Genomic DNA, 21737 nt, shown 5'->3' with positions numbered 1-21737 from the left:
ATTTTAAACTTGATAGGACTGTATTTTTTTGACCAAAATGTTACTGGGGAATCTTATTTACAACTTCTCCGCAGTGATTTGTTGGAGCTAATGGAAGATGTTGATTTAGAAACTAGGCAATAAATGTGGTTCCAACAGGACGGAGCAGCTCCCTATTATGCTAAAAATGTGCGGAACATTTTAAATTTATGGTACCCTGGTCGGTGGATAGGACGTGGTGGACCAATTCAGTGTCATGTTCACCAGACCTAACATCTTCTGATTTTTTTCTTGTGGGATTATTTAAAAAATATTGTTTATGAAAGACAGCCCACAACCCGAAACGATATTGAGCAACACATTCGAAGAGCATGTGCAGCCATACCACGGGATGTGCTGCTCAAAACTGTGGACAACTTTCGCAGACAATTGACTTTATGCATTGAAGCAAATGGAGATAATTTTGAACAATTTCTTCATGGCTAATTTCATTAATTAAGCACCCAAAATTGTGAGAGGCAAGGGGACTCACAGTAATGAAGCACACCAACATGTGAGAGGCAAGGGGACTCACACTAATGAAGCACCCCATGGGAAAATCATTCTACTACATCCATGTCGTTGTTCCTGGGTAGTGCTGAAAGTAGGATGCAGTACATTTTGTACAAAAATAGCTTAATTTGGTGTAACGAAAGAATTGGTGCACATTTTCATCTATTTGATGCCTCTTTCTCGGATAATTCTAAATAAATCAGAGTTCTTCCCCAATTCTACTTTTTTCTCAATTTCAGCAACATCTGCCAATGGTTTAAAAATGTTTCGGATAAAAATTGATTACTTTTTTTATGGAGAATCCAAATCTGCAATAAAAAATGGGGGGTTTCCATTTAAGACTTACAAGTTGCCCCCCACCCCACCCAAGGGGGTGGGGGCTGGAGGTCACGTGTACTATCATTTGATGTCACCCTTTGAGCTTACAAACTTGTCTTACCCACTACTTTTACCCAATGTATAGTTTTCGAGATAATCTCATCCGAAACTTCAGATGGACCATCCTGCATACAGCTCACAAGCTGTTACTAGATGTCATAAAAAAACCATCGTCAGATGCCAGTCCACAGTGATTTCGGTATCTGGACCTTATCTCGCAGTATACCACACACATCAGAAATGTACATGGCACAGACAACATTATTAAAGATTATCTTATCAGTTATATATCCATACAATAGACTTTGCACACATGGTGAGCAAACAGATGAAATGACACGAGCAATCCAGACAGTGGCCTCTGCATCAAACACCATCCACTTCCCTCATATACAGAATCATTGTTATGTGACATGTCGAAACACAGGATGCATCTGTTGATGCCTCTAGTGATGCAAAAGAGATATTCAACCTGCTATATAACTTGAGTCAAGCCGGTTTTAAGGCCACTGACAAATGCATATGTCCGAACATGAAACATGATTGCCGTCACTCAGTTCAGGCTTACATTCCCTGCCAATGGAGTAAGATTCGTTGCCATGCTTAACCCCACTTGGATACTTTCCAATCCCAAAATCATGCTTTAAGCATGTACACTTTAATATCGTCAGCCCCCTACCAGAATCAGATGGTTGTTGCTACATTATTTTGATGGTTGACACAACGACACGGTGAGTCAAAGCAGCACCTCTGTGCGACATATCAACTGAGGCCACTGCTTGTAAATTCATCCACCTGTGCACTGCGGGGTTCGGAAGCCCATAGCTCATTACCACTGATCACGGCTGTCAGTCTGGCCTCTTTAACGCCTTGTGCCACCTCTGCAAAATATCACACATGTGGACCACCGCTCATCACCCACACAGTAATGGCCTCATGGATAGGTGGCACAGAACTATGAAAGTGGCCCTGATGTGCAACAATGAATCCTGGATCAGGACCCTTCCATTGGTTCTATTTATGTACAGTGTACAAGGATCTGGCGCAGTCCAATTACATCATGTTGTGGGACGACTCCATATGGGCCACCTTGCACCCTCTGTACTCAGGCTAAAACAAAGTCATCAGCCGAAGGCCACAGACCTTCGACTTCCTACAAAGTGGTATACCAATGACTGTTTTCATCACCTGCCTAAAACCAGCATAGATAATACATGACAACTACACCTCGCCCCAGCCACTGACCAGGCTTTACTGGAGGTCAAGGATGACTGGCACGGGCCCTCTCCACCCCATTCTGCTATGGAATCCTTCAATAATACCATGGACAATGAAGCAACTTCCTTCACAAATGTTGTGCCCGCTGAGCTCATAGAAATGTCGTAGTGCTGCCTTTGCCACCCTCTTCACTTTGCACAATACCAACTATACACAGGGTGTATACGTGGACAAGGAAGAAAAATTCCCGGATTTCCCGGTTAAAAATACATTTTCTCCCGGGTGAGAACACGCTTTTTCTGTGTTAAGTGACAGTATATTTTCCCTTATCAATCCATTGAATGGTTAAGGTTTTATACACGGGCGCAGAATTTCCCGGCACTTCAGAAAACGAAAGTCAGAGAAAAAGACGCGTTTTGGAAATATCTATTATGTGCAGCAACATGAATGTTGCGTATTTTCATATTACGAAAGTATACATTGGAATTCCACCAAACACCGCATGTTACTTTCCGAATCATTGAAATCGAGATTGCGATGCGTTTCTGTAAGCCAGTCATAGCTCATGTCATGTGACCTTGGCAGCCGATGACAGCGGATATTCAGAGCATAGACACGTGATGTAGTCAGCCAACAGCAACATCACTGTTACGTAGCACAATCACACAAACATGTAAAGTTAATAGTTTAAATTAATATACATAGTGTTGCTACAAGAAAAGCAAAGCTTTCACATATAATATTGGCCTCTAAGGTTAATAAGCTACAAGAGAAGCTACGATTTCGCATTTAATGTTTATCTTTTTCCCGCGTGTTACACTTAAGATATATCACACAAATGTGCCAGTAAAATTTTTAATAATGACAAATGTCTGATCTTCAGGGTTCGAAATTCTTCTAAACGGCTCGTCATCACAGAGCCGATTTTTAAATGAGAGTCAAAAGCTCCGTGATTTAAGAAATTCATGGTACATTCTCGCACATAGTTCAACTTACGTAAAAGGATATTAACTTTGAAAGTAACGCTTTTCAAACCACCATTCACAATATTTTCCCGCGACCTATTAGAAATAGGTTCGTTTCAGCAGTTGCCAGAGAGCGCAGGTAACAGGCGTCACCGCGCTTGCACAGCTACCATGACGCAGGAAGACCGTCAGTACGTACGTGTAAAAAATTGAAAGATTATACACTACGTCATAAAAGAAACAAGACATCAGAGGATACTCCAAGAGCATCGGAATTTCGTGAACCATAACTAAAATGTGCACATTTAAAGTGCACATTCATATGTCCAGATTCCCAATCAAGTAGATCTCGACCTGATATTAAGCTTTTCAGTGTGGTTTTCTGGATGTAAATTTTCTTGGAGCACCAGTATAGTATTCTATCATGTTTGGTTCTTTATTATGGCATAACGCCATACGTGCTAGAAGATGAAAACGTGACTTGAAATGCAGCGAACAGTTGAAACTAGCCAGTACTGTAGAATTAAACATTTCGTTTCAAATACATTGACTGCCTCTGCGGAAAAGGTTAATAAAAGTCAAACTTCTTTAGCAAACAGACAAAAATAGCTTCATTGTTCTGCAAGGTGATTAATGCTTGACAATCAGAAAGGAGCAAATAAAATAAAATCTGAAACTAATGACATATTTTAGTCTTCCGTAATTATGTGAATATACTTTAATGCAATTGATAGTTCCCGGCCACAGACATCTGTTTTGTTTTCATTTGACGTGAGAGTAAAAGAAGGGGAAACAGCAAAATCGCTAAATGTACACACGGATCACATGAAAACTATCCACTATAACTCAGATTGCTCTGCGCATCAGCCTCGGATCTACGATATTTGTGAACCGGGTCAATACTAAAAAATCGAATTTTCATAAATATGTTCATCTTGTAGTGCACATCTTTCTGAAAAGTCTGTAACATAAAATATATATGTTATTTGGTGTTAAGTGTGCCAAAGTGCAGTGCCACGCCTCTTCATAAAGCATTCTCCTATCGCACGTCACTATATTTCGCTCTGTGGAAATGAAACGGGTATATTTTTTACTGAATGCCATCAAACTATATTCAGGGCAGTGGAAGTTGAAATATCCTGTGGTGTCTCTCCTGCTCCCACTCGGTCGGTTTGACAGCCTGCACCTCTTTAAAAAAATTCTTGCAATTAATAGCGGTTGGGATTATTTGTAATCGGAAGAACCAGAACTCTTCAGAAAATTTGGGCTCTTTATTGCCTATTAGCTAATAACTTGCTGTTATATGTGACATAAAATTAAATATAGGATACATAAAACCAATAAAGAAAAGAGACACATTTCTTCAATCCTTAGCTCCTAGCATTTTTTTCTCTCTATTCTTGCTACAGCTTTACATGGCATGCTTTCCTTTCTGCGAAAGAATCTATTACTTCATCAAAGCTCGTCAAACGATACACTACATGAAAAATCGAAATGTAGTTACCAAATAATGAAAAAGCTGTTAACACAATTACGGTACCCAAGACTGGTGTGGTTTCTCGATCTGATTACGTCTATTTTGTCACTGTCTGCTAGATAAAACAAAAGAGGCCTTTCTGACATTGGAGCAATTTTGTAAGACACACCAAACAAACATGACTGTTTTGGCACAAATGGCCATTTTTATAACACGACAGAATATAATACACGAAGTGCCAATATCAAATACCTATTAGGGCTACTACAAGCAAAATGCTTTATGTTAGGAAATAGTTTCACATTTCATTCATACGCTCCAGCTTCTTAAGCATTAGATCGAAAAGTGATATTACGAAATTTTTATATAAATTTGGAATCGTCTTATTCTTCCATAATTTGTGTGATGTCGCAGTTTCTTCCCCTTCCTCGTTCTAACAAACAATCTTGTCATCACCAATTCTGTAGCTGTTCCTGCCTTGTCAAAATTTGTTCGTCGATTAATTTCAGTAACCCTGCCAGAATCACAGATTTAGTTATCCCGCGATTGTTTTCCGGTTAGGCGTTCTTACGTGTTCGTACAACACGTTTTCTACGTTACTTCTAGAATTGAACTTAAGCGGCTGCTAGCCGGGACTTTACACCTGGTCCTTACTAGTGTAGCGACCTGGCCAAAAATTTTCTGTCAAAATTTCATTTTCTTGGGTACACCGAGAAGATAATACGTAATCTTTCTCACCTGTTATTCCTGTCAGTTGTTTATTTCCACTCTGGTAGTCTGAATCTATGGATTTCGCTAGTAATTATAACAACGCTGATCATTCACAAACCCAATCAACCACATAATCAGACAGCGATTGGCATTCATCCGTTCGGCTTTACTTCGCTCAGCTCGTATAGCCCCGACCCCTTTCGTCTGCGGAAAGTTTATTTCTAGATGTGACGAGGATTCTCCTGACAGAGACATCACATACAGTCGCACACTATGCATGCATTCAAAAATCAACTTCTGATTCATTCAGAAACCAACTTAAAATGTGTTCAAAAACCAACAGGGAAGCGTTTCAAAATAATCGATAGACAAACGTGCGCTGGATGCTAGGCGATTTGTGAAAAGTTTTTTTCCCCCTCCAGAATATGAATTTGGCACTCCCTTTTCCCGGTAGCATCTAGCTTCTTGCTGCGTCTTCTTGCACGCCCAATAGCCACATTCCGGTAGCCAGAAGCGGGAGAAACTACTGCTCAAACGCGACTCAACTGCGCATGCGCATGAGCCCGCTCGTAACTGCTAAAACGAATCTAATGTAAACAGCTGTGACTTCACGCTTAGCGGAGATAATTTGTTGTTATGAAGCATTGCCTAGTCTTCCTAAAGCCTTTGACTTTTTGCTGTTGGCAGACCATTGCATGAGCACTGTGTGTCGTTGTATATGGCGCATTTCCTTTGCAATTTAAGTTATTTTCGTTTTTTTTTTCTCTCGTTTATGTTTTATTGTTGAAGTATTATGCTGCAGTAGCGGGATACAGTAATATCCTTTGTTAGAGTATCGCTTCTTACCAGTCAAAATTACAAAAATTTAACCGAAAACTAAAACAATGAAAAATTCCCGGGTTTTTCCCTGTTTTCTCCCGGATGAAAAAAATTCCCGGGTTTTTCCCGGATCTCCCGGTTGTCCCGGGTCGTATACACCCTGTATACAGTATTCAGGCCAAACTCACATTTCGCTGAGAAAAGATGTGGCTGGTCATGTGCATCTGAACACATCAGCACTCATTGTCATCGTCCAGCAGATTCCCAGTGGGAGCTCTGTGGGGATATCGACCTGAACCAGTAAAGATAGTGTTTCACAGAATTTTGAAGTCTCAGAGATGTAACCCTTACATTCTGGCACTTCTCCACTCTCTGACTGAGAATGATCCTGATAGTGCCATAACTGTATCCACCTGGTTAACAAAAATCCATACATAACTGAAGAAAGGCCTGTTAATCTACAGGAGTATCAGTCTGGTGTGGTCCAAATTCTAGAAAGTTAATCTTTGAAGCTACTGTCACAGGTGACGCTTATCTAGAAATGTTGAACATGGTAATTCTGGCCTTACCGACATTTTTTGCCAATGAAGATTAGTGAATTCAACAGGATGGGGCTCCACCTCATTTTCAATTTAATTTGAAAGAATTCCTCAATTGCACATTCCCTTCGAGATAGATAGGACGAAGAGGAAATGTTGTGGAATATCCAGCTCAGATCACCAGATGTAACACTTTCAGACTTCTAACTTTAGAGTACTTCAAGAACACAGCATAAACTGCAAAACTACACCACCTTAAGTTACACCTTATGTATAAGAAACCAAAAACCTCTAACTTCTATCTGCTTTAATTAAAGAGATATTCAGTTTCAAAGAGTGTAAAGAGTATCTATGGACACGCTATATGAGAAATGTTATCACTGCCATAAACTTTAAATTTTTGAAGTATAATTCCATTATCTACAGAATCATAGTCCATGGAAAGGACCCACAAAATGTTAACAGGATGAATTTATCTATTACCTCCATCAAGCAACAAGCATTTTTTATGAGGCCATATATGGCTTCCTCTGTAAAGAGTCACTTTCTGAAACCAAAATTGAGAGTTAAAAAGTTCGGCTTAGAAACTAAACTCAGCATTCTATTAAAGAATGCTCCCTCAGAAAAGAAAACTAGGGGAGACGGAGAAGGAAAAGAGTGGAACGGAAATGATATGTAATTAGATATTTACTTGCCTGCAGTTTAGATGGTTACAATCAGTACACAGTTAAGTCTGTCATGAAATGTGCTTGAGCTGTTGCTTAATTACAAATGACATTGGAGATGTGGTTATATCAAGTCAGAAAGAACACTATTTTGTAGTAGACACTGCAGGACACCTCTGTAAAACATATTAACAACAAATTATGTGTAGTGAAAATCTACTCATGAACAAACACATTTTATCATAGACATTGCACGCCACTTGTACAAAATATACTACCAACACCTTATGTGTAGTGCTAATCTACTTGCATTGATAATGACAGGAATTGCTTCTAGGACACCACACATATTAAGAGAAAAGCAGTCATCTGAAAAAGACACTGCTCTTACTCTTACACTACTCAGTTGCTGTCTTTATCTACTACTTAATAATAAGCATTTGTGTAAATTTACTGATTCCACACAAAAATGTTAGCTGTCTATATGCTGAAATAGTTAAAAACCTTTTTTAATATGAACATTCATGCTAACCAGAATTTACATCCCTGAGTCTTAACATTCTGACACATTATAGACGAGGTACTCTTTTACTTAGGTTTTACATATCAGAGGACGAATTGTACACAGAGATGCACAGAGTTACTTTTATTTCTAATATTGTGATTATGAATTTCATAGATCCCACTAAATTAACTCATATTATTAAACACAAATATTATGTAAATTACTAAGTGACCATCCCAGAACACAAAGCCTCAAAACCTGATATCAGTTGTAGGTTACTTATCTAATGGCTCCCAGGTGTATCAAGAATTTGAATTCCTATATTTTGTGTAATTACACTGGTCTTCTTTCTCAGCAATTTTCTGGTTTAATTTGGCATCTGGAGTCACCAGAAAGCAAGACCAAACATCAGCAGTGGAATCTCCTGGTAAAAATATGATAGTGTCTGCATACAGACATTGAGAAAGAGACTTAAAGTCATTGTTTGAAATGGAAAACAAACTTGTTCCATACAATGATGTAAATGGTCTGATAGCCTCTCTCAGAATGGAGCCTAATCCTGAAAACAGAAGACTTTTCACTGACTCCTGTACATTAAGCTTGAAAGCTGTTTTGTTTCACAACAGAATAGCATTGCCATCTATTGCCTTATGTGACACTGTGAGTATGAAGGAGAGCTATAAAAATGTAAAATAGCTTCTTGAAAAATTAAATTATAAATTCCATCAGTTGAAAGAGTCAGTGGAAGAGTGGGATAACTCCATTTTTTTCCACAAACAAATTTTGATGCAATCTCTGTTGGTCCATCATGGACAGGGGACATCGGCTGGCTGGTTAAGTAATTGTCAGTGTCATTGAAGTTCACCAACAGCTGTGTAACTTAAGATGTTATTTTATTTTATTTTGAAGACTACCAGCTTCAGCATTTCACTATGCCATCTTCAGGCCCCATATGCATCTCTCCAAATAAACGAAAATGTCATATACAGCCATAAATCTCCGGATGTCATGAATTCAGTTGTTACACTAGTGCCTCATTCAAAGACTTGATAGATAAAGTTGCTATCGAGTCTTCGAATGAAGCACTAGGGCAACAACTGAATTCGTGACATCCAGAGATTTATTGCTCTATATGACATTTTCATTTATTTGGAGAGATGCATGTGGGGCCTGAAGATGGCATTGTGAAATGCTGAAACTGATAGCCTTCCAACTAAAACAACATCTTAAGTTACATGGCTGTTGGTGAATTTCATTGACATTGATAATTTTTAAAGCTGTGTAAAGGGGAAAAACTTGTACTTCCTGCTTTTGTGCCTACGAAGTAACATTTAAACCCTTACTCAACCTGTATAAACAATAGCATTAAATTAGTTTTTTGTTCCTTCTGAAAAATGTGAGTTACCACTTCTTGCGATGAGGTCTTCAGTTGAAGATATGTGGTGAACTTAAGGTTACTGCTATCATACTTGGTTTGCAGTTAGGATATCCATGATGTTGCTTTCACAGCACAAATGAAAAATCTGGACCGATAAGAAAATGCTGGAGCCTGGGTAAAAGAATATACAGTATACTGCCTTAGTTCCCCAAGCTAAAATGTTATTGGCACCTTTACAAGTAAAGCTAAGACTGCAGAAGAATTTAGTGAAGCTTTCATGTATTTAAAGACAAAATTCCCACATCTTAGTGATCCTAAGATTGAAGAGGGACTCTTCATTGGACTGTAAATTCAAGAACAGTTCAAGGATGAAACACATAATAGGGTAACTGAAGGGAAAGAGAAAGCAACTAGGGAAGTATTCTACATTGCTGTTCACAATTTCTTGGGAAATGAAACAGCTGACACTTACAGTCTAGCTGTTAAAGAACTTCTGAGAACATACCAAGAGTTAGGTGGTAATAGGTCACTCATCCACTTTTTGGACTCACATCTTGACTTCTTTCCAAGCAATTGTGGCACTGCAAGTGATGAGTTCAGAGGGCACTTTCATCAAGACTTTCCAGCAATGGAAAGAAGGTATCAGAGCAAGTGAAACTCATCTGTGCTTACCAACTACTGATGGAATGTCATGAGAAATGCTAAAGAAGTAGGCTACAAATGAAAATGGAAAAAAACAGAAATGCTCAAGTGAATAATTAAATTGGTAAGAGATCAAAGGGAGAAGTTCCGGAAGTTCCATATATATTTCAACAAAGGGCTATCAAAAATTTCTGGTGTCATATTCTTGTTCTTCAACCTCAATCTGGTTGGATTTCACTATATTTGTAAAGGATAGAGATGGCTTTAATTTTTTTGTACACCAGTGTTATTGTTTGAATTTAAAATGCTCCCATAATGTCTCATTAATATGTATACTCTTATGTTAAAAAGTTCAACACACTAAGAAAAGTATCACAGTTAGCAACTGCCTGTTTGTGTTGAGGCAGTGTAACTGATGGCATGCAAATACCCGGACTTTATTCATCCAGTATTTGGGAATGACAGCACTTCGTAACTTCCAAACAAACTTCACTCACAACTTCAAAACTTCAATGGTTTATTGCTGACCCCATCCCCATACACACACATACACACAAAATGATCAAAAGAGAAAAGTTGATTGTTTACTACATTTTTCTGTTCATGCAGTAATACTTCCATCCATGACATTTTATTTTATTACTTCTTGACTTCCAACTCTATTTGCAGACAGTATCCACATGTACCGCAGCATATATCTGTAAAACTATATCAGTGTATGAAAAATGGGTCAGGTGATATGTCATACATATTTGGATGCATGAAAAACTAACTTCTGCTTAAAATGGCACGCAGTAAAATATCAACACCAGGCATGATGTTCTAATTTATTACTTCTTTACCACAAGCTCTATTTGGAACAAACTTTTCAGCCAGTATCTACATATATATCACTGAATGCACCTACAAAATAACATCACTCTATGACGCATAGTTCAGAAAATATGATATCATAAACATTTAAATGCAAAAGTAAATTAGTTTTTGATTGAAACAGACCACAGATCACCCAAACTTTATTCTTCAAGTGTTTCATAATGAGAACACTTACCATCTTCCAAAAAACTTTAAGTATAATTTCAAACCTTTTCCATACTTTCTCACTTGAATGCTTAATATCAAATATCTGACACATTAATTCATTTGTAAAATTAAACACTTTAAATTTTTTTATACAAGGGACTTCGTTTTTTTAAAGAATCACAGTTTACTGATCAGAGATTAAATGACATGCGAGTACAAGACTTTCAGAGTCCCAGGAGAAGATTCTGCAAAGTGCTCTCTTTTCCTTGTGCCTCCCCCTTTTTTCTGATTGCTTTGATGCAATTTACCGCAAGTTACTCTCCTGTGGCAACATTCTCATATCACAATGGCATTTACAACCAACATTCTGAATTATTTGTTGGATACATTACAAAATCATTTTCTCCTATAATTTTTGGCCTCTGACCAATGGAAATTATTCCCTGATGTCTTAACATGTGCCCTATCAGCACATATCTGTTTGCTCATCAACTGTGTGGAAGACCTCGTTTCTTATCTTATCAGTCCACTTAATTTTCAACAACATTCTATAGTACCACATCTCAAATACTTCAAATTTTCTTTTCCAGTTTCCCATACTCTATGATTCACATCCATACAATGCTGTGCTCCAAATGCTGATTCTCAGAAATTTATTCCTCAAAATTAAAGCCTATTGCTGTAGCAAGAACAAACACCATTTATGGACCATAGTAGAGTAGAGTGGGGTAAGATTGCACGGTGGGTAAGACTGTGCAAGGCTTGCATCTCGGTTTTAGTAATGCAGCAGCTGGCTACTCTGTAGGGCACGAAATAGCCTCTGTGGCTGACCCTTTATTGCCGTAGTTTGATCGTTGTCCTGGTGTTAATAGCTGCGCAGTGCGGTAAGAACTGTTTTACGTTATTTTCATATAACATTTCATGTTCCAGAAATAAGCTATAACTCAGGCAATAATGGGATCATCAATTTTAACTTTATTCCATTGTGTACTATGATGAATTGTCAGCCTTGTGGTATATTAACACATCTATATTCCTACAAAGCGTTTCCATGTGCAGTAAAAGCTGCAGTGTCGTAGTGCGGGGCAAGTTTACGTGTTGCAGGTGTGGCAAAACTGCACAGTGCGTAATCTTACCCCATGCATTATAATTATCAGCTTTTTCATAGACCTATAAATATCTATGAACGTTGAGGTGGATATTATACATTCACAAGGATTCCTCTAAGAATCCTTTTTTTACATTTTAGCGTCTACAAAAGCAAAACCAAACAGAAACCATGTGCTCCAGAAACGCTGGAAGCTGCAAAAGAGGGCTTGAAAAATGGCAAGTCTAAACGACAAATAGCGAGGGAGCTTGGAATAAGTGAAGCTGCCCTCAGAAATCACCTTAAAGAGGTACGAGGCCCTTGCAAGTATACTTTTACCACCATATTTTTTATTTTGGAAAGTTTTGCCTAAGTAGGGATAAGCTTAAAATTAATACTCCCACCCCCACTTTTTTCAGGGTTCTGGGGCAAACAAACTGGAAAGATTCGGAAGAACTTTTAATGATGAACAGGAACTGGATCTCGTTGAACACTGAGGATCTTTGGACAAATGTTATTATGGTATGACTCTGAAAGATTTCAGAAGATTAGTTCATGACTACTCTGAGAGGAATAACATAAAAACAAAATTTGACAAAAACACTAAGATGGCTGGAAAGGACTGGGCTTATGATTTCCTGGAGAGACAAAACCTTAGCCTTCGGATCCCACAGAAAACTAGTTTCGGACGTGTGATGGAATTCAACTAACAGCAAACGAGCATCTTCTTTGATAATCTTTCATCGCTGATGGAGAGATATAAATCTGAACCTCATCGCATATATAACATGGATGAGTCAGGAATTACAACTGTTCCTAACAAAGTTCCGAAAGTGATTGCAACATGCGGCAAGAAGCACATAGGCAAAATAGCATCTGCAGAAAGAGGTCAACTGATAACGGTTGTATGTTGTATGGGAGCTGGGGGGAGTTACATCCCTCCAGGAATAATATTTACTTGGAAGAGGATGAAGAGAGTTTGAAGAACGGTGCCACTCCTGGGTCACTAATAATGTGTTCGGGCACTGGATACATCAACTCAGATTTGTATCTCACATGGCTACAACATTTTGAAAAACATACACAGCCAACAGAAGATAATCCAGTCTTGTTAATTTTGGACAATCACTCGTCACCTTTGAGTCTGAACGCCATTCTTTACTGCAGGGACCATAACATTCACGTGCTTACCATTCCTCCACACAGCAGCCACAAAATGCAGCCACTGGATCGCTGCTTTTTCAAGCCACTGAAGGACTTTAATTCACAGGAATGAGACCAGTGGCTCATTAACCACCCTGGATATGTAATTACGCAAGAATGTATTGCTGAATTGTTTGGAAATGCTTAACAAAGGACGGCCACAATGACGAAGGCAACAATGGCGTTCAATATATGTGGCATTTATCCAATCGATCGTCACATATTCACCGAGGAAGATTTCCTGCCTTCGACTGTTACAGACCAAAGTGACAAATTTAATGATGCATCCACAGTTGAAATTGGATCCCTCCAGAGCCAAAGTTCAGAGACATCTACAAATGAACCACAACCAGGACCAAGTACCTATGTTTCCCCAAAAGAAATAATTCCTTTGCCAAGAAGAAAAGATTGCCAAAAAAGACAGAAGACAGGAAAGAAGTCAGAAATAGGATCTGGAACCCCATTCAAGAAGCAACTGGAATCCCAATCAACAGAACAAGAAATAAAGAAACGAAAGAGCAAACTGTTTGACTCTGATCAAGCAAACAAAAAGAAAGCAAAGCAAAATTTAAATACGTCTAGGGAAAATTCACAAACTTTTCACTGTCCAGGCTGTACTGAAAAATACAATAATCCACCAACAGAAGACGGGATCAATGTCTCAAGTGGAAAGAGTGGTGGCATGAATCCTGCTCTTGTGCTGAAGGTTCTGGACACTTCATTTATGATCTCTGTTAAAAAGATTTTTGTCCGACAGGAATATTTTTGCATGTTTTTGATGACAGGCCCAGATTTGTTCATTAGGTCAAATATTGTACCAACAGTAACTTATATGATGAGAAACAAGGTATATTACATTTATGTACACTATAAATTAAATAAAAGACAAAGAACTAAATGACACATATGTTTTTCTCATTTGATAATTATGTGCAAATTTACCCCACTAGAAACGCACTCTTACCCCACGGTTGGGTAAGACTGCACATTTGCATTACTTTTTTTACTAAGTGTGAATTACAGTTTAAATTGTTTCTATGACTTTCGGACTCTGTCATATAACAGGCAAAATTCAGATGAAATGCCAGTTAAAATATAATTGTAATTTGTGACGTTTCCTTCAGTATATCGCTATTTAAACCTTAAGTGCACACTCTTGCCCCACTTTACTCTACTTTACAGAGCAACATAAGATACAATGTAGGACAAGTTGTGTGTAGCACTGAACACATTGACTGGACAACAGTAATACACTTTACAGAATAGGCCAACCACTCATTTGTGATCACTTAAATAATACTGTTTCTTCGGTGGCTCACCAGAGCACACTAGGGAGCCTACCCAGGTGGCCTCTATAAGCAGGACTGTGAACTGATGGATGCCTGATCTCTGAAATTGTGCATGTCATGAGTGAAGGTACTTCATCTATGTTTGATACTAGTAGACTTCCTTTAGTGAGGAATGCCCTCTTTCCGCCAGTGCTAGTCTGCTTCTTATATCCTCCTTGTTTCATCTGTAATTTATTATGTAAAGGGCACCTAGACAGTTTGGGTTATATGGAACAATTCATCAATTATTTATGCAGAATTTAAAATTTTCTTTCATATGTGTAACTGCAACCAAGCTATAGGGGTGGAACCAAGCATGAGTTCTTGCAGTGCGTATGTGACTAACCGGCCTGTCCCTTCAGTATGAATGTGGTTCTTTCTGGTAAAAGCAACTAACAGGGTATGCTTTCAGTTTTCTGCTGAATGCACTAAGACTGCCCATGCTGTGGACTAGCCAATAGGGAGGCATGAGAAAGGGATCGTGTGGTTGCTACTGGTCATGGATTGCCAGTGGTGGTACAGAGCAGACGCTCTTGGTTTCTAGCTTTCAGGCATAGCAGATAGCCTTGTGCTGCCTGCCTTCATCTCTCTCTGACTAGCCCCCATTACTTCATGAGCCATCTTTCTCTCTTCTTCTTTATTTCCATATTTCACTAACATTCACACTGGCAAATGCCCCTATAGTTCAGCCTGGATGAACCCTTCTTTATTCCATAATTTCAGAATATGCCATGAGTTTCCTTTATTAACTCTTTCATTTCAAACTGCCTCCCATCCAGTGCCCCCACTCTCCCATCCTCGACACAGGCCATTAATAAGTCCTGTAATTCTCCCTCATCCAGTGTCTTGGGACCCAGCTGGATAATAAGTCAAATTATGTCAACACGTAAATAAGCTACTCAGGAAACCAACTGGTTTGTTTTAGTCTTAAAAGTACCTCGCTGTGTTGATTTAAATACAACTCAGTTTGTCTATTCTGCATATTTTCACTCCCTGTTGTCTTATGAAATAATCTTCTGGGGAAATGCACCTAAAGTATGTAAAATATTTATTTGGCAGAAATATGAATGTTATGTAAAACAGATGACTACAGAGGCATGTTTAATGATCTTGAAATTCTTATGCTTGCTTCCCAGTACACTTACTCAGTAATAGTTTTTTTGTTGATAATCAGTATTCAGTTTCCGCTGAATTGTGATTTTCACTATCACAATACTAGACTTTACCTCCTCTTCTAGGGTTCAGACTGGAGTTACGTATTTTGATACTACGCTATTCAACAAGCTCCCATGTCACATAAAGCAGGAAATGCTTTGCTATAAAATGTTAAGCTACAAATACTAGAAAAACATCTTTAAAAAATAAATAAGTAAAATAACATCTTTTCCTCTACTTTACTTGCTTACATGAGCCTACATTAATGAGTATAGTAACAGTTTATTGTTAATACAACTTACAGGTTTAATTTCTAAGAGCATGCTTCTGTTGCCTTAGTGTACACCTTGACCCATTCCACACTCTTTCAATGAAATACAATGAATGAATGAATGAACTTGACTGACTTGGCATTTATTATTCTTTGGAACTTGACTTCCTCTTTCTTATACCTAGGAAAGTTCTAGCAGAATGACACACTCCAATGCAACCTCTTTATATTCACTTCACCCAAGGCTTGTTGTATCAGTTAAATAGTAATACTGTCTTCACATCAGGGAATGGTGAAAGGTGGGATAACTCTGCTGGAAGTGCAGATGGATGACACAGACATTTCAACATGTGTAACATCACACACGTCTGGTGAGGATGCCTACAGCTGGAACAAGGCCGATATTATGGACCGGTCACATGAGCTTCCATGGTGAGCCTCTGCCTCAGTTGCTGCTATTCAACCCACCTCTGCAAGTGGACCCTGCAGCACTGGCAGTTTACTGTGTGTTTCATGCAATAGATCCTGAAGCTCTGGTTTCCACCAAATCTTGCCTATATGGAACTTTGATTATGAAATATATGTTATCTGGCTAAGTTGCGTTTGGACTTTACTCTTCTGCTCTGTTGTAGAATTATGGAATATGTTTTATGCTCAAAAATTATGGAAGTTTTTAAAAATGAAAATTTCTTCCATAAAAATCAACATAGAATCAACAAACAGAGATCTTGTGAAACTCAGCACACTCTGTTCCTCCAAGAGATCCAAAGTGCAGTAGACAACGGCGCTCAGGTTGATGCCATGTTCCTAGACTTCATGAAGGCATTTGACACCATCCCACATCCCCATTTCAGACCAGATTTGCAACTGGATTCAAGACTTTCTTGCAGACAGAACTCAACAAGTCACTTTTAACACACCAAAATTGACAAATGTAAATGTAATATGCACAGTACCTCAAAGAAATGTGATAGGGCCATTAGTGTTTACGATGTGCATAAATGATCTAGCAGAAAGTGGCAAATGCTCTTTAAGACTGTTCACAGATGATGCAACTGCCTATAAGAAAGTAGCAATACCAGAAGACAGTATCGATGTGCAGGGTGGCCTGTAGAGGATTGAGGAATGATGCAGGCTCTGGCAGTTGGCCATAAACATAAATAAATGCAATATATTGTGAATACATAGGAAAAGAAATTCACTACAGCAGAGCTACACTACTGATGACAAATTGCTGGAAACTCTATCTACCATTAAATATCTAGAAGCAACTAACCACAGTGACCTTAAGTGGAATGACCGCATAAAGCAAACAGTAGGAAAAACAAATGCCAGACTGTGATTCATAAGAAGAATCTTGCGTAAATATAATCATCCATGAAGGAAATGGCACACAAGGTGCTTGTTTGACAGACTCTTGAGCACTGTTTATGTATCTGTGATCCTTACCAGGTATGACTGATGAAAAAGAGAAAGAGAAGATCCAACGAAGAGCCATGCATTTTGTCACAGGATCATTTAGATGGAATGACAACTTTACAGAGGAGTTCAACATACTCCAGTAGCAGACGTTACAAGAGAGATGTTGAGCATCAAGGACAATTATACCATTAAAATTTTGAGAGCTCCTTCTGGGAAGAGTTGCACAACATATTACTTCCTTACAACACGTGCAATGACCATGTTGAGAAAATTCGAGAAATTAGGCTAATACAGAAGCTTACTGACAACCATTCCTTCCAAGTGCTATTTGTGAGTAGAACAGGAAAGGGGGTGTCAGTCAGTAGTACCAGAAGTATTCTCCGCCACACATCTTTAGGTGGCTTGAAGACTGTGATGTAAATGTAGATGTAGATGTATAATGATCTCTGGATAATTTCCATTGTAGTTTAGATGAATACATCAGCAACAACTCTTTCTGCTTTGTTTACAGACTAATTGACTAATTATGCTGTTGTTACAGAAATCACTTAATGTGAAATTACTTAATGTTCAATAAACATTGTGGGCCAAAGCAAAGGTTACAACACATCCCATACTAAAACAGGTCTCCTGTCCAATCTGGTGATCTGCAGACACAAGAAATCTCTTTCCCAATATGCTGAAGGTCTTAGTTCTTCACAAACTGACATTATCCTCCAAATGTAGTCACAAACAGATATCTTGTGCCATATCCACACACACCTGTGATTATCCTACAAACCAAGCAAACCACCTGCAAGGAATCATTCTTTCATTACTCAGTATCATTGCAGATGAACACCAAAGCTTGGACTACCTATCATCATGCCCAGAAATGAGGAACCTCCTACATACAATTCCTTTTTTCTTATTTGAATGTGAATGAATCATAAAACTGTATTTAAAGGTCTTGCTATATTTGCTGTTGATTTCAGAGCTACAATATTCAGGCTCCTCTATGATAACCTAGGATTCATCCATATAACTGCCGTAATACACCTCAACAGACTGCACAATCAAATTGATGTTCACAACAATGGATTCCTTCCTTCCTGTCTATACTGAATACGTTTTTTAATGTTTTCTTTTTTTTACATAATGTATCACTGTTAGTAATGTGCTTTCAGCCCTTGACCACAGTTTCTGAGCCAGATAAGATTTCTCTTTACCTGTGGCAATATACTTTAATCCAAAAAGTTATTCACATTTCTCCTTCTGTTATTATAGGTTATCTGTCTTGAGCTGACTGCAATGTATTGCAGTCAGCTCAAGACAGACAACCCATAACAGCAGATGTCAACAGCTGCTGCAGAAGTTGGCCACACAAACAAACATAACATTTCTCCTTGTTTCTTTTCACTTGTAATTAAAGTGAAGTAATTTTTTTTATTTACTACACAAATCTTCTCCTTTGATCTTCCTATAAATGCTCTCTAACTACAATGAACTCACTGGTTATGAATGACATACATTGTTTTTTTTTTTTTTTTTTCTCTGGACATATCAATGTAGGTTCATATGGTTACACCTCTACAAAAATGAAGGTAACACTTATTTGTCAGCATGTAAATGAACACTTTTTGAGGTAGAAGTGTCCATTTACCTCTTGCTGAAACAGTGGAAGCTGGAATGAGGCAGACAGACAAACAAATGAGGTGGCATATGGACTGTTTAAATGATCCAAAACCACTAAATTTAATATCTGTTTCTTCATCTCTAAGTCATGCTTCAGTTATTCCTGTCACAACAGGTAGAAAGTCAGGAATTATTCTGGATTTCAAGTAGTACTAATGATCATTTGTTATTTTCACATTCATTAAAAATATATTATTTTCTATGTACTAAGAAGCAATGACACATCATTACATGCAAGTTCTCTCACAAGCCAATAATCAATTTTTTTAAATGTCTGTTCTGAATACAGAAAATTTTATTCCAAGCACTGCTATTCTTGCACAAGGTTATGAATTGAAGCTTCAGTTCCTGTACTGCCACTAGTAAGTGTGCCTGCCTGTCAAAGCAACACATAGAAGTGTAAGCTCATTCCACACTTTTGCTCACAAAAGGAACATAAGCTCAAAATGCCCATTTATGCACAAATTGCAATAATTCATCCAGCAGGGAACAGAAACAATGGCAGAAGCTGCTGCATAAGGTATAATAATAAATACCAGCACTACAATTTCACTAATTTCGTTTTTTATTCATCAAAAAAGGGAGCAGAAATGGTGTCTAAAGTTCTATAAATGAACTAGTGCATTATGTTTACAAAAAGCATCAAATGATGAAGATCACAGCAGTAGGTTTTCGTCAAGCCCTTACAATGGGATAAGCTCCACATTTTCATACCCAAGGGTTGGTCGCCAGGGCTGTGAACGAGTTGTCTGGTAAAATTGTCCAACTCGTGTTGGACCAAGCACTCCTTTAACATCTTCCATGATGAATAGAAGCAGATGTTTTCCTTACACCTTATTGGACAACAGTAAAGATTAAGCACCAAGCCATATCAGTTATGCAAAGTCATCACAGAAAGTAAGAGAAAATATAACCAATCTCTCAAATGATATCCATTGAGATAGACTGTGGTCAAATAAATACAACACTCCTCTACTACTTATAATTAACAAATTTTAAGAAATGTTTGTTGTGGATGAAATTATTCTATATCACATGAAAAGATAACAGAAGTGAGCATAGAGAATTCGTAAGTCCTAGAAGTATATAGAAACATGTATTATGCAGATTAAAAATAACGCACATATCAATTATGAATTCAGTTCTGGAAACTTGAATTCGCTGATATTTCTTTTGCAGATTGACATAGCTACGTCTAACACAAATCTTTCACACTTACCAATTGCTGAGAAGTATATAGAAACATGTATTATGCAGATTAAAAATAACGCACATATCAATTATGAATTCAGTTCTGGAAACTTGAATTCGCTGATATTTCTATTGCAGATTGACATAGCTACGTCTAACACAAATCTTTCACACTTACCAATTGCTGCAATGTTTGCATTGCCATTCATTGTATTAATCAACATCTCCTTCTGTCACACTTACTTGTGACAGTGCCTTGCTAGCCTTCTCATACTGTCTCTCCCTAGAAATCGAATGGAAATCATTAAATGGAAGTTTTGTGTATCTTCTGTAAGGCAATGGTATTAGTATGAAAAATTTTAATTATTTATCAATTCATAATCCCAATACTAGAAGTTACAATGATTTCTATGTGGACTGCGTGTCACTAGCCAGGGTTCAGAATGGAGTTTTACAATCTGGGGGCAAAGTCTATTGAAATTGCCAGTACACACCAGGCAGGAAATGGAAAATTGTCAGATGTTCAAACCAGATAAGACCCAAGTCAAGAGGTGTAAGCATAAATCTACTCAAGTTCCACCTTAACTTCACATGGAGCTCAAACTAAGGCCCACAACTTCTTAGCCCTGATCATGTTGTGCAGAATTTCTGCTGAATACTCCCCAATACCCTCAGATAATTCCCCTATTGATGGATAAGTAACAGTGTATATAATTTGATGTCAAGAGGTGAAAATCCGAAGTCCACAGCACAGTAATAATGAATTCCATTTACCTGCACAAGTTCCATGAGTTGCTACATTTACAAATGTTGTTCAACCATTCTAAAATCCCCAGCACATTTGAACAGCATCAAAGGGAGTGAAAATTCTTGGCAGGACATCCTCTTTAATCATAACAGGTATAATCATTGATTATATCTGCCCACACGTTGACCGACACTCTGTGTTGATGGCTCTTCACAACTGTAGCATAGGAATTCTCATTGCCCTAAACACGACTATTGCAACTATTTAGCGTTCCATCTCTGATGAAACAGGCTTCATCTGCTGAAAGTATTAGGGGCGTTCATTCAATAAGTAATGCAACATTTTTTTTTCTCAGCCAATTTTGGTTGAAAAATGTAGAACGTTTTGTTGGATGTCATGTAATATTCCTGCTTCAGCCCCTATAGGTCCATGAAGTTCTGATAGATGGTAGCACTATACATAGCCTTCAAAATGACATCTGTAACTGAGGTGTGTTCCAAGCTGAGAGCTATCATCAAGTTTCTTTTGGAGGAAAACCAGAGCATCACAGATGTTTGTAGACACATGTCAAATGTTTATGAAGAAAAGCATGATAAGTCAGAAACCGGTCCGGTCTCTCACATGCCAGCCGGCTGCACACAACTGTGACTTGTGCAATGTTGGAACATGTGGACACTCTCATTTAACATGATCAACCAATCACAATCAAACAACTCACTGCACAACTGGACATCTCTGTTAGTAGAGCTGAAACACTCATCCACCAGTTGGGGTACTCGAAGGAGTGTGCTACTTGAGTTCTTCGTC

The 21737-nt window shown here is 38.2% G+C and overlaps 1 protein-coding gene across 1 annotated transcript in view; it reads right to left on the bottom strand.

Moving 5' to 3' along the window:
* LOC124607343 (tektin-3-like) overlaps positions 1 to 20448 on the bottom strand; it is a 103026-nt gene extending 82578 nt beyond the window's left edge. Inside the window, exons 1-2 of the mRNA XM_047139649.1 lie at positions 20361 to 20448; positions 19679 to 19824 (exon numbers count right to left, since the gene is read on the bottom strand). Of these exons, the coding sequence (XP_046995605.1) occupies positions 19679 to 19794 (116 nt within the window). The 5' untranslated portion in view covers positions 19795 to 19824; positions 20361 to 20448. The remainder of the gene's footprint in view (positions 1 to 19678; positions 19825 to 20360) is intronic.
* Positions 20449 to 21737: the final 1289 nt, after the last annotated feature.

The sequence above is a fragment of the Schistocerca americana genome, chromosome 3 (genome assembly GCF_021461395.2).
Source record: "Schistocerca americana isolate TAMUIC-IGC-003095 chromosome 3, iqSchAmer2.1, whole genome shotgun sequence".
Taxonomy (NCBI): domain Eukaryota; kingdom Metazoa; phylum Arthropoda; class Insecta; order Orthoptera; family Acrididae; genus Schistocerca; species Schistocerca americana.
This window is presented reverse-complemented; position numbering and strand designations above follow the sequence as displayed.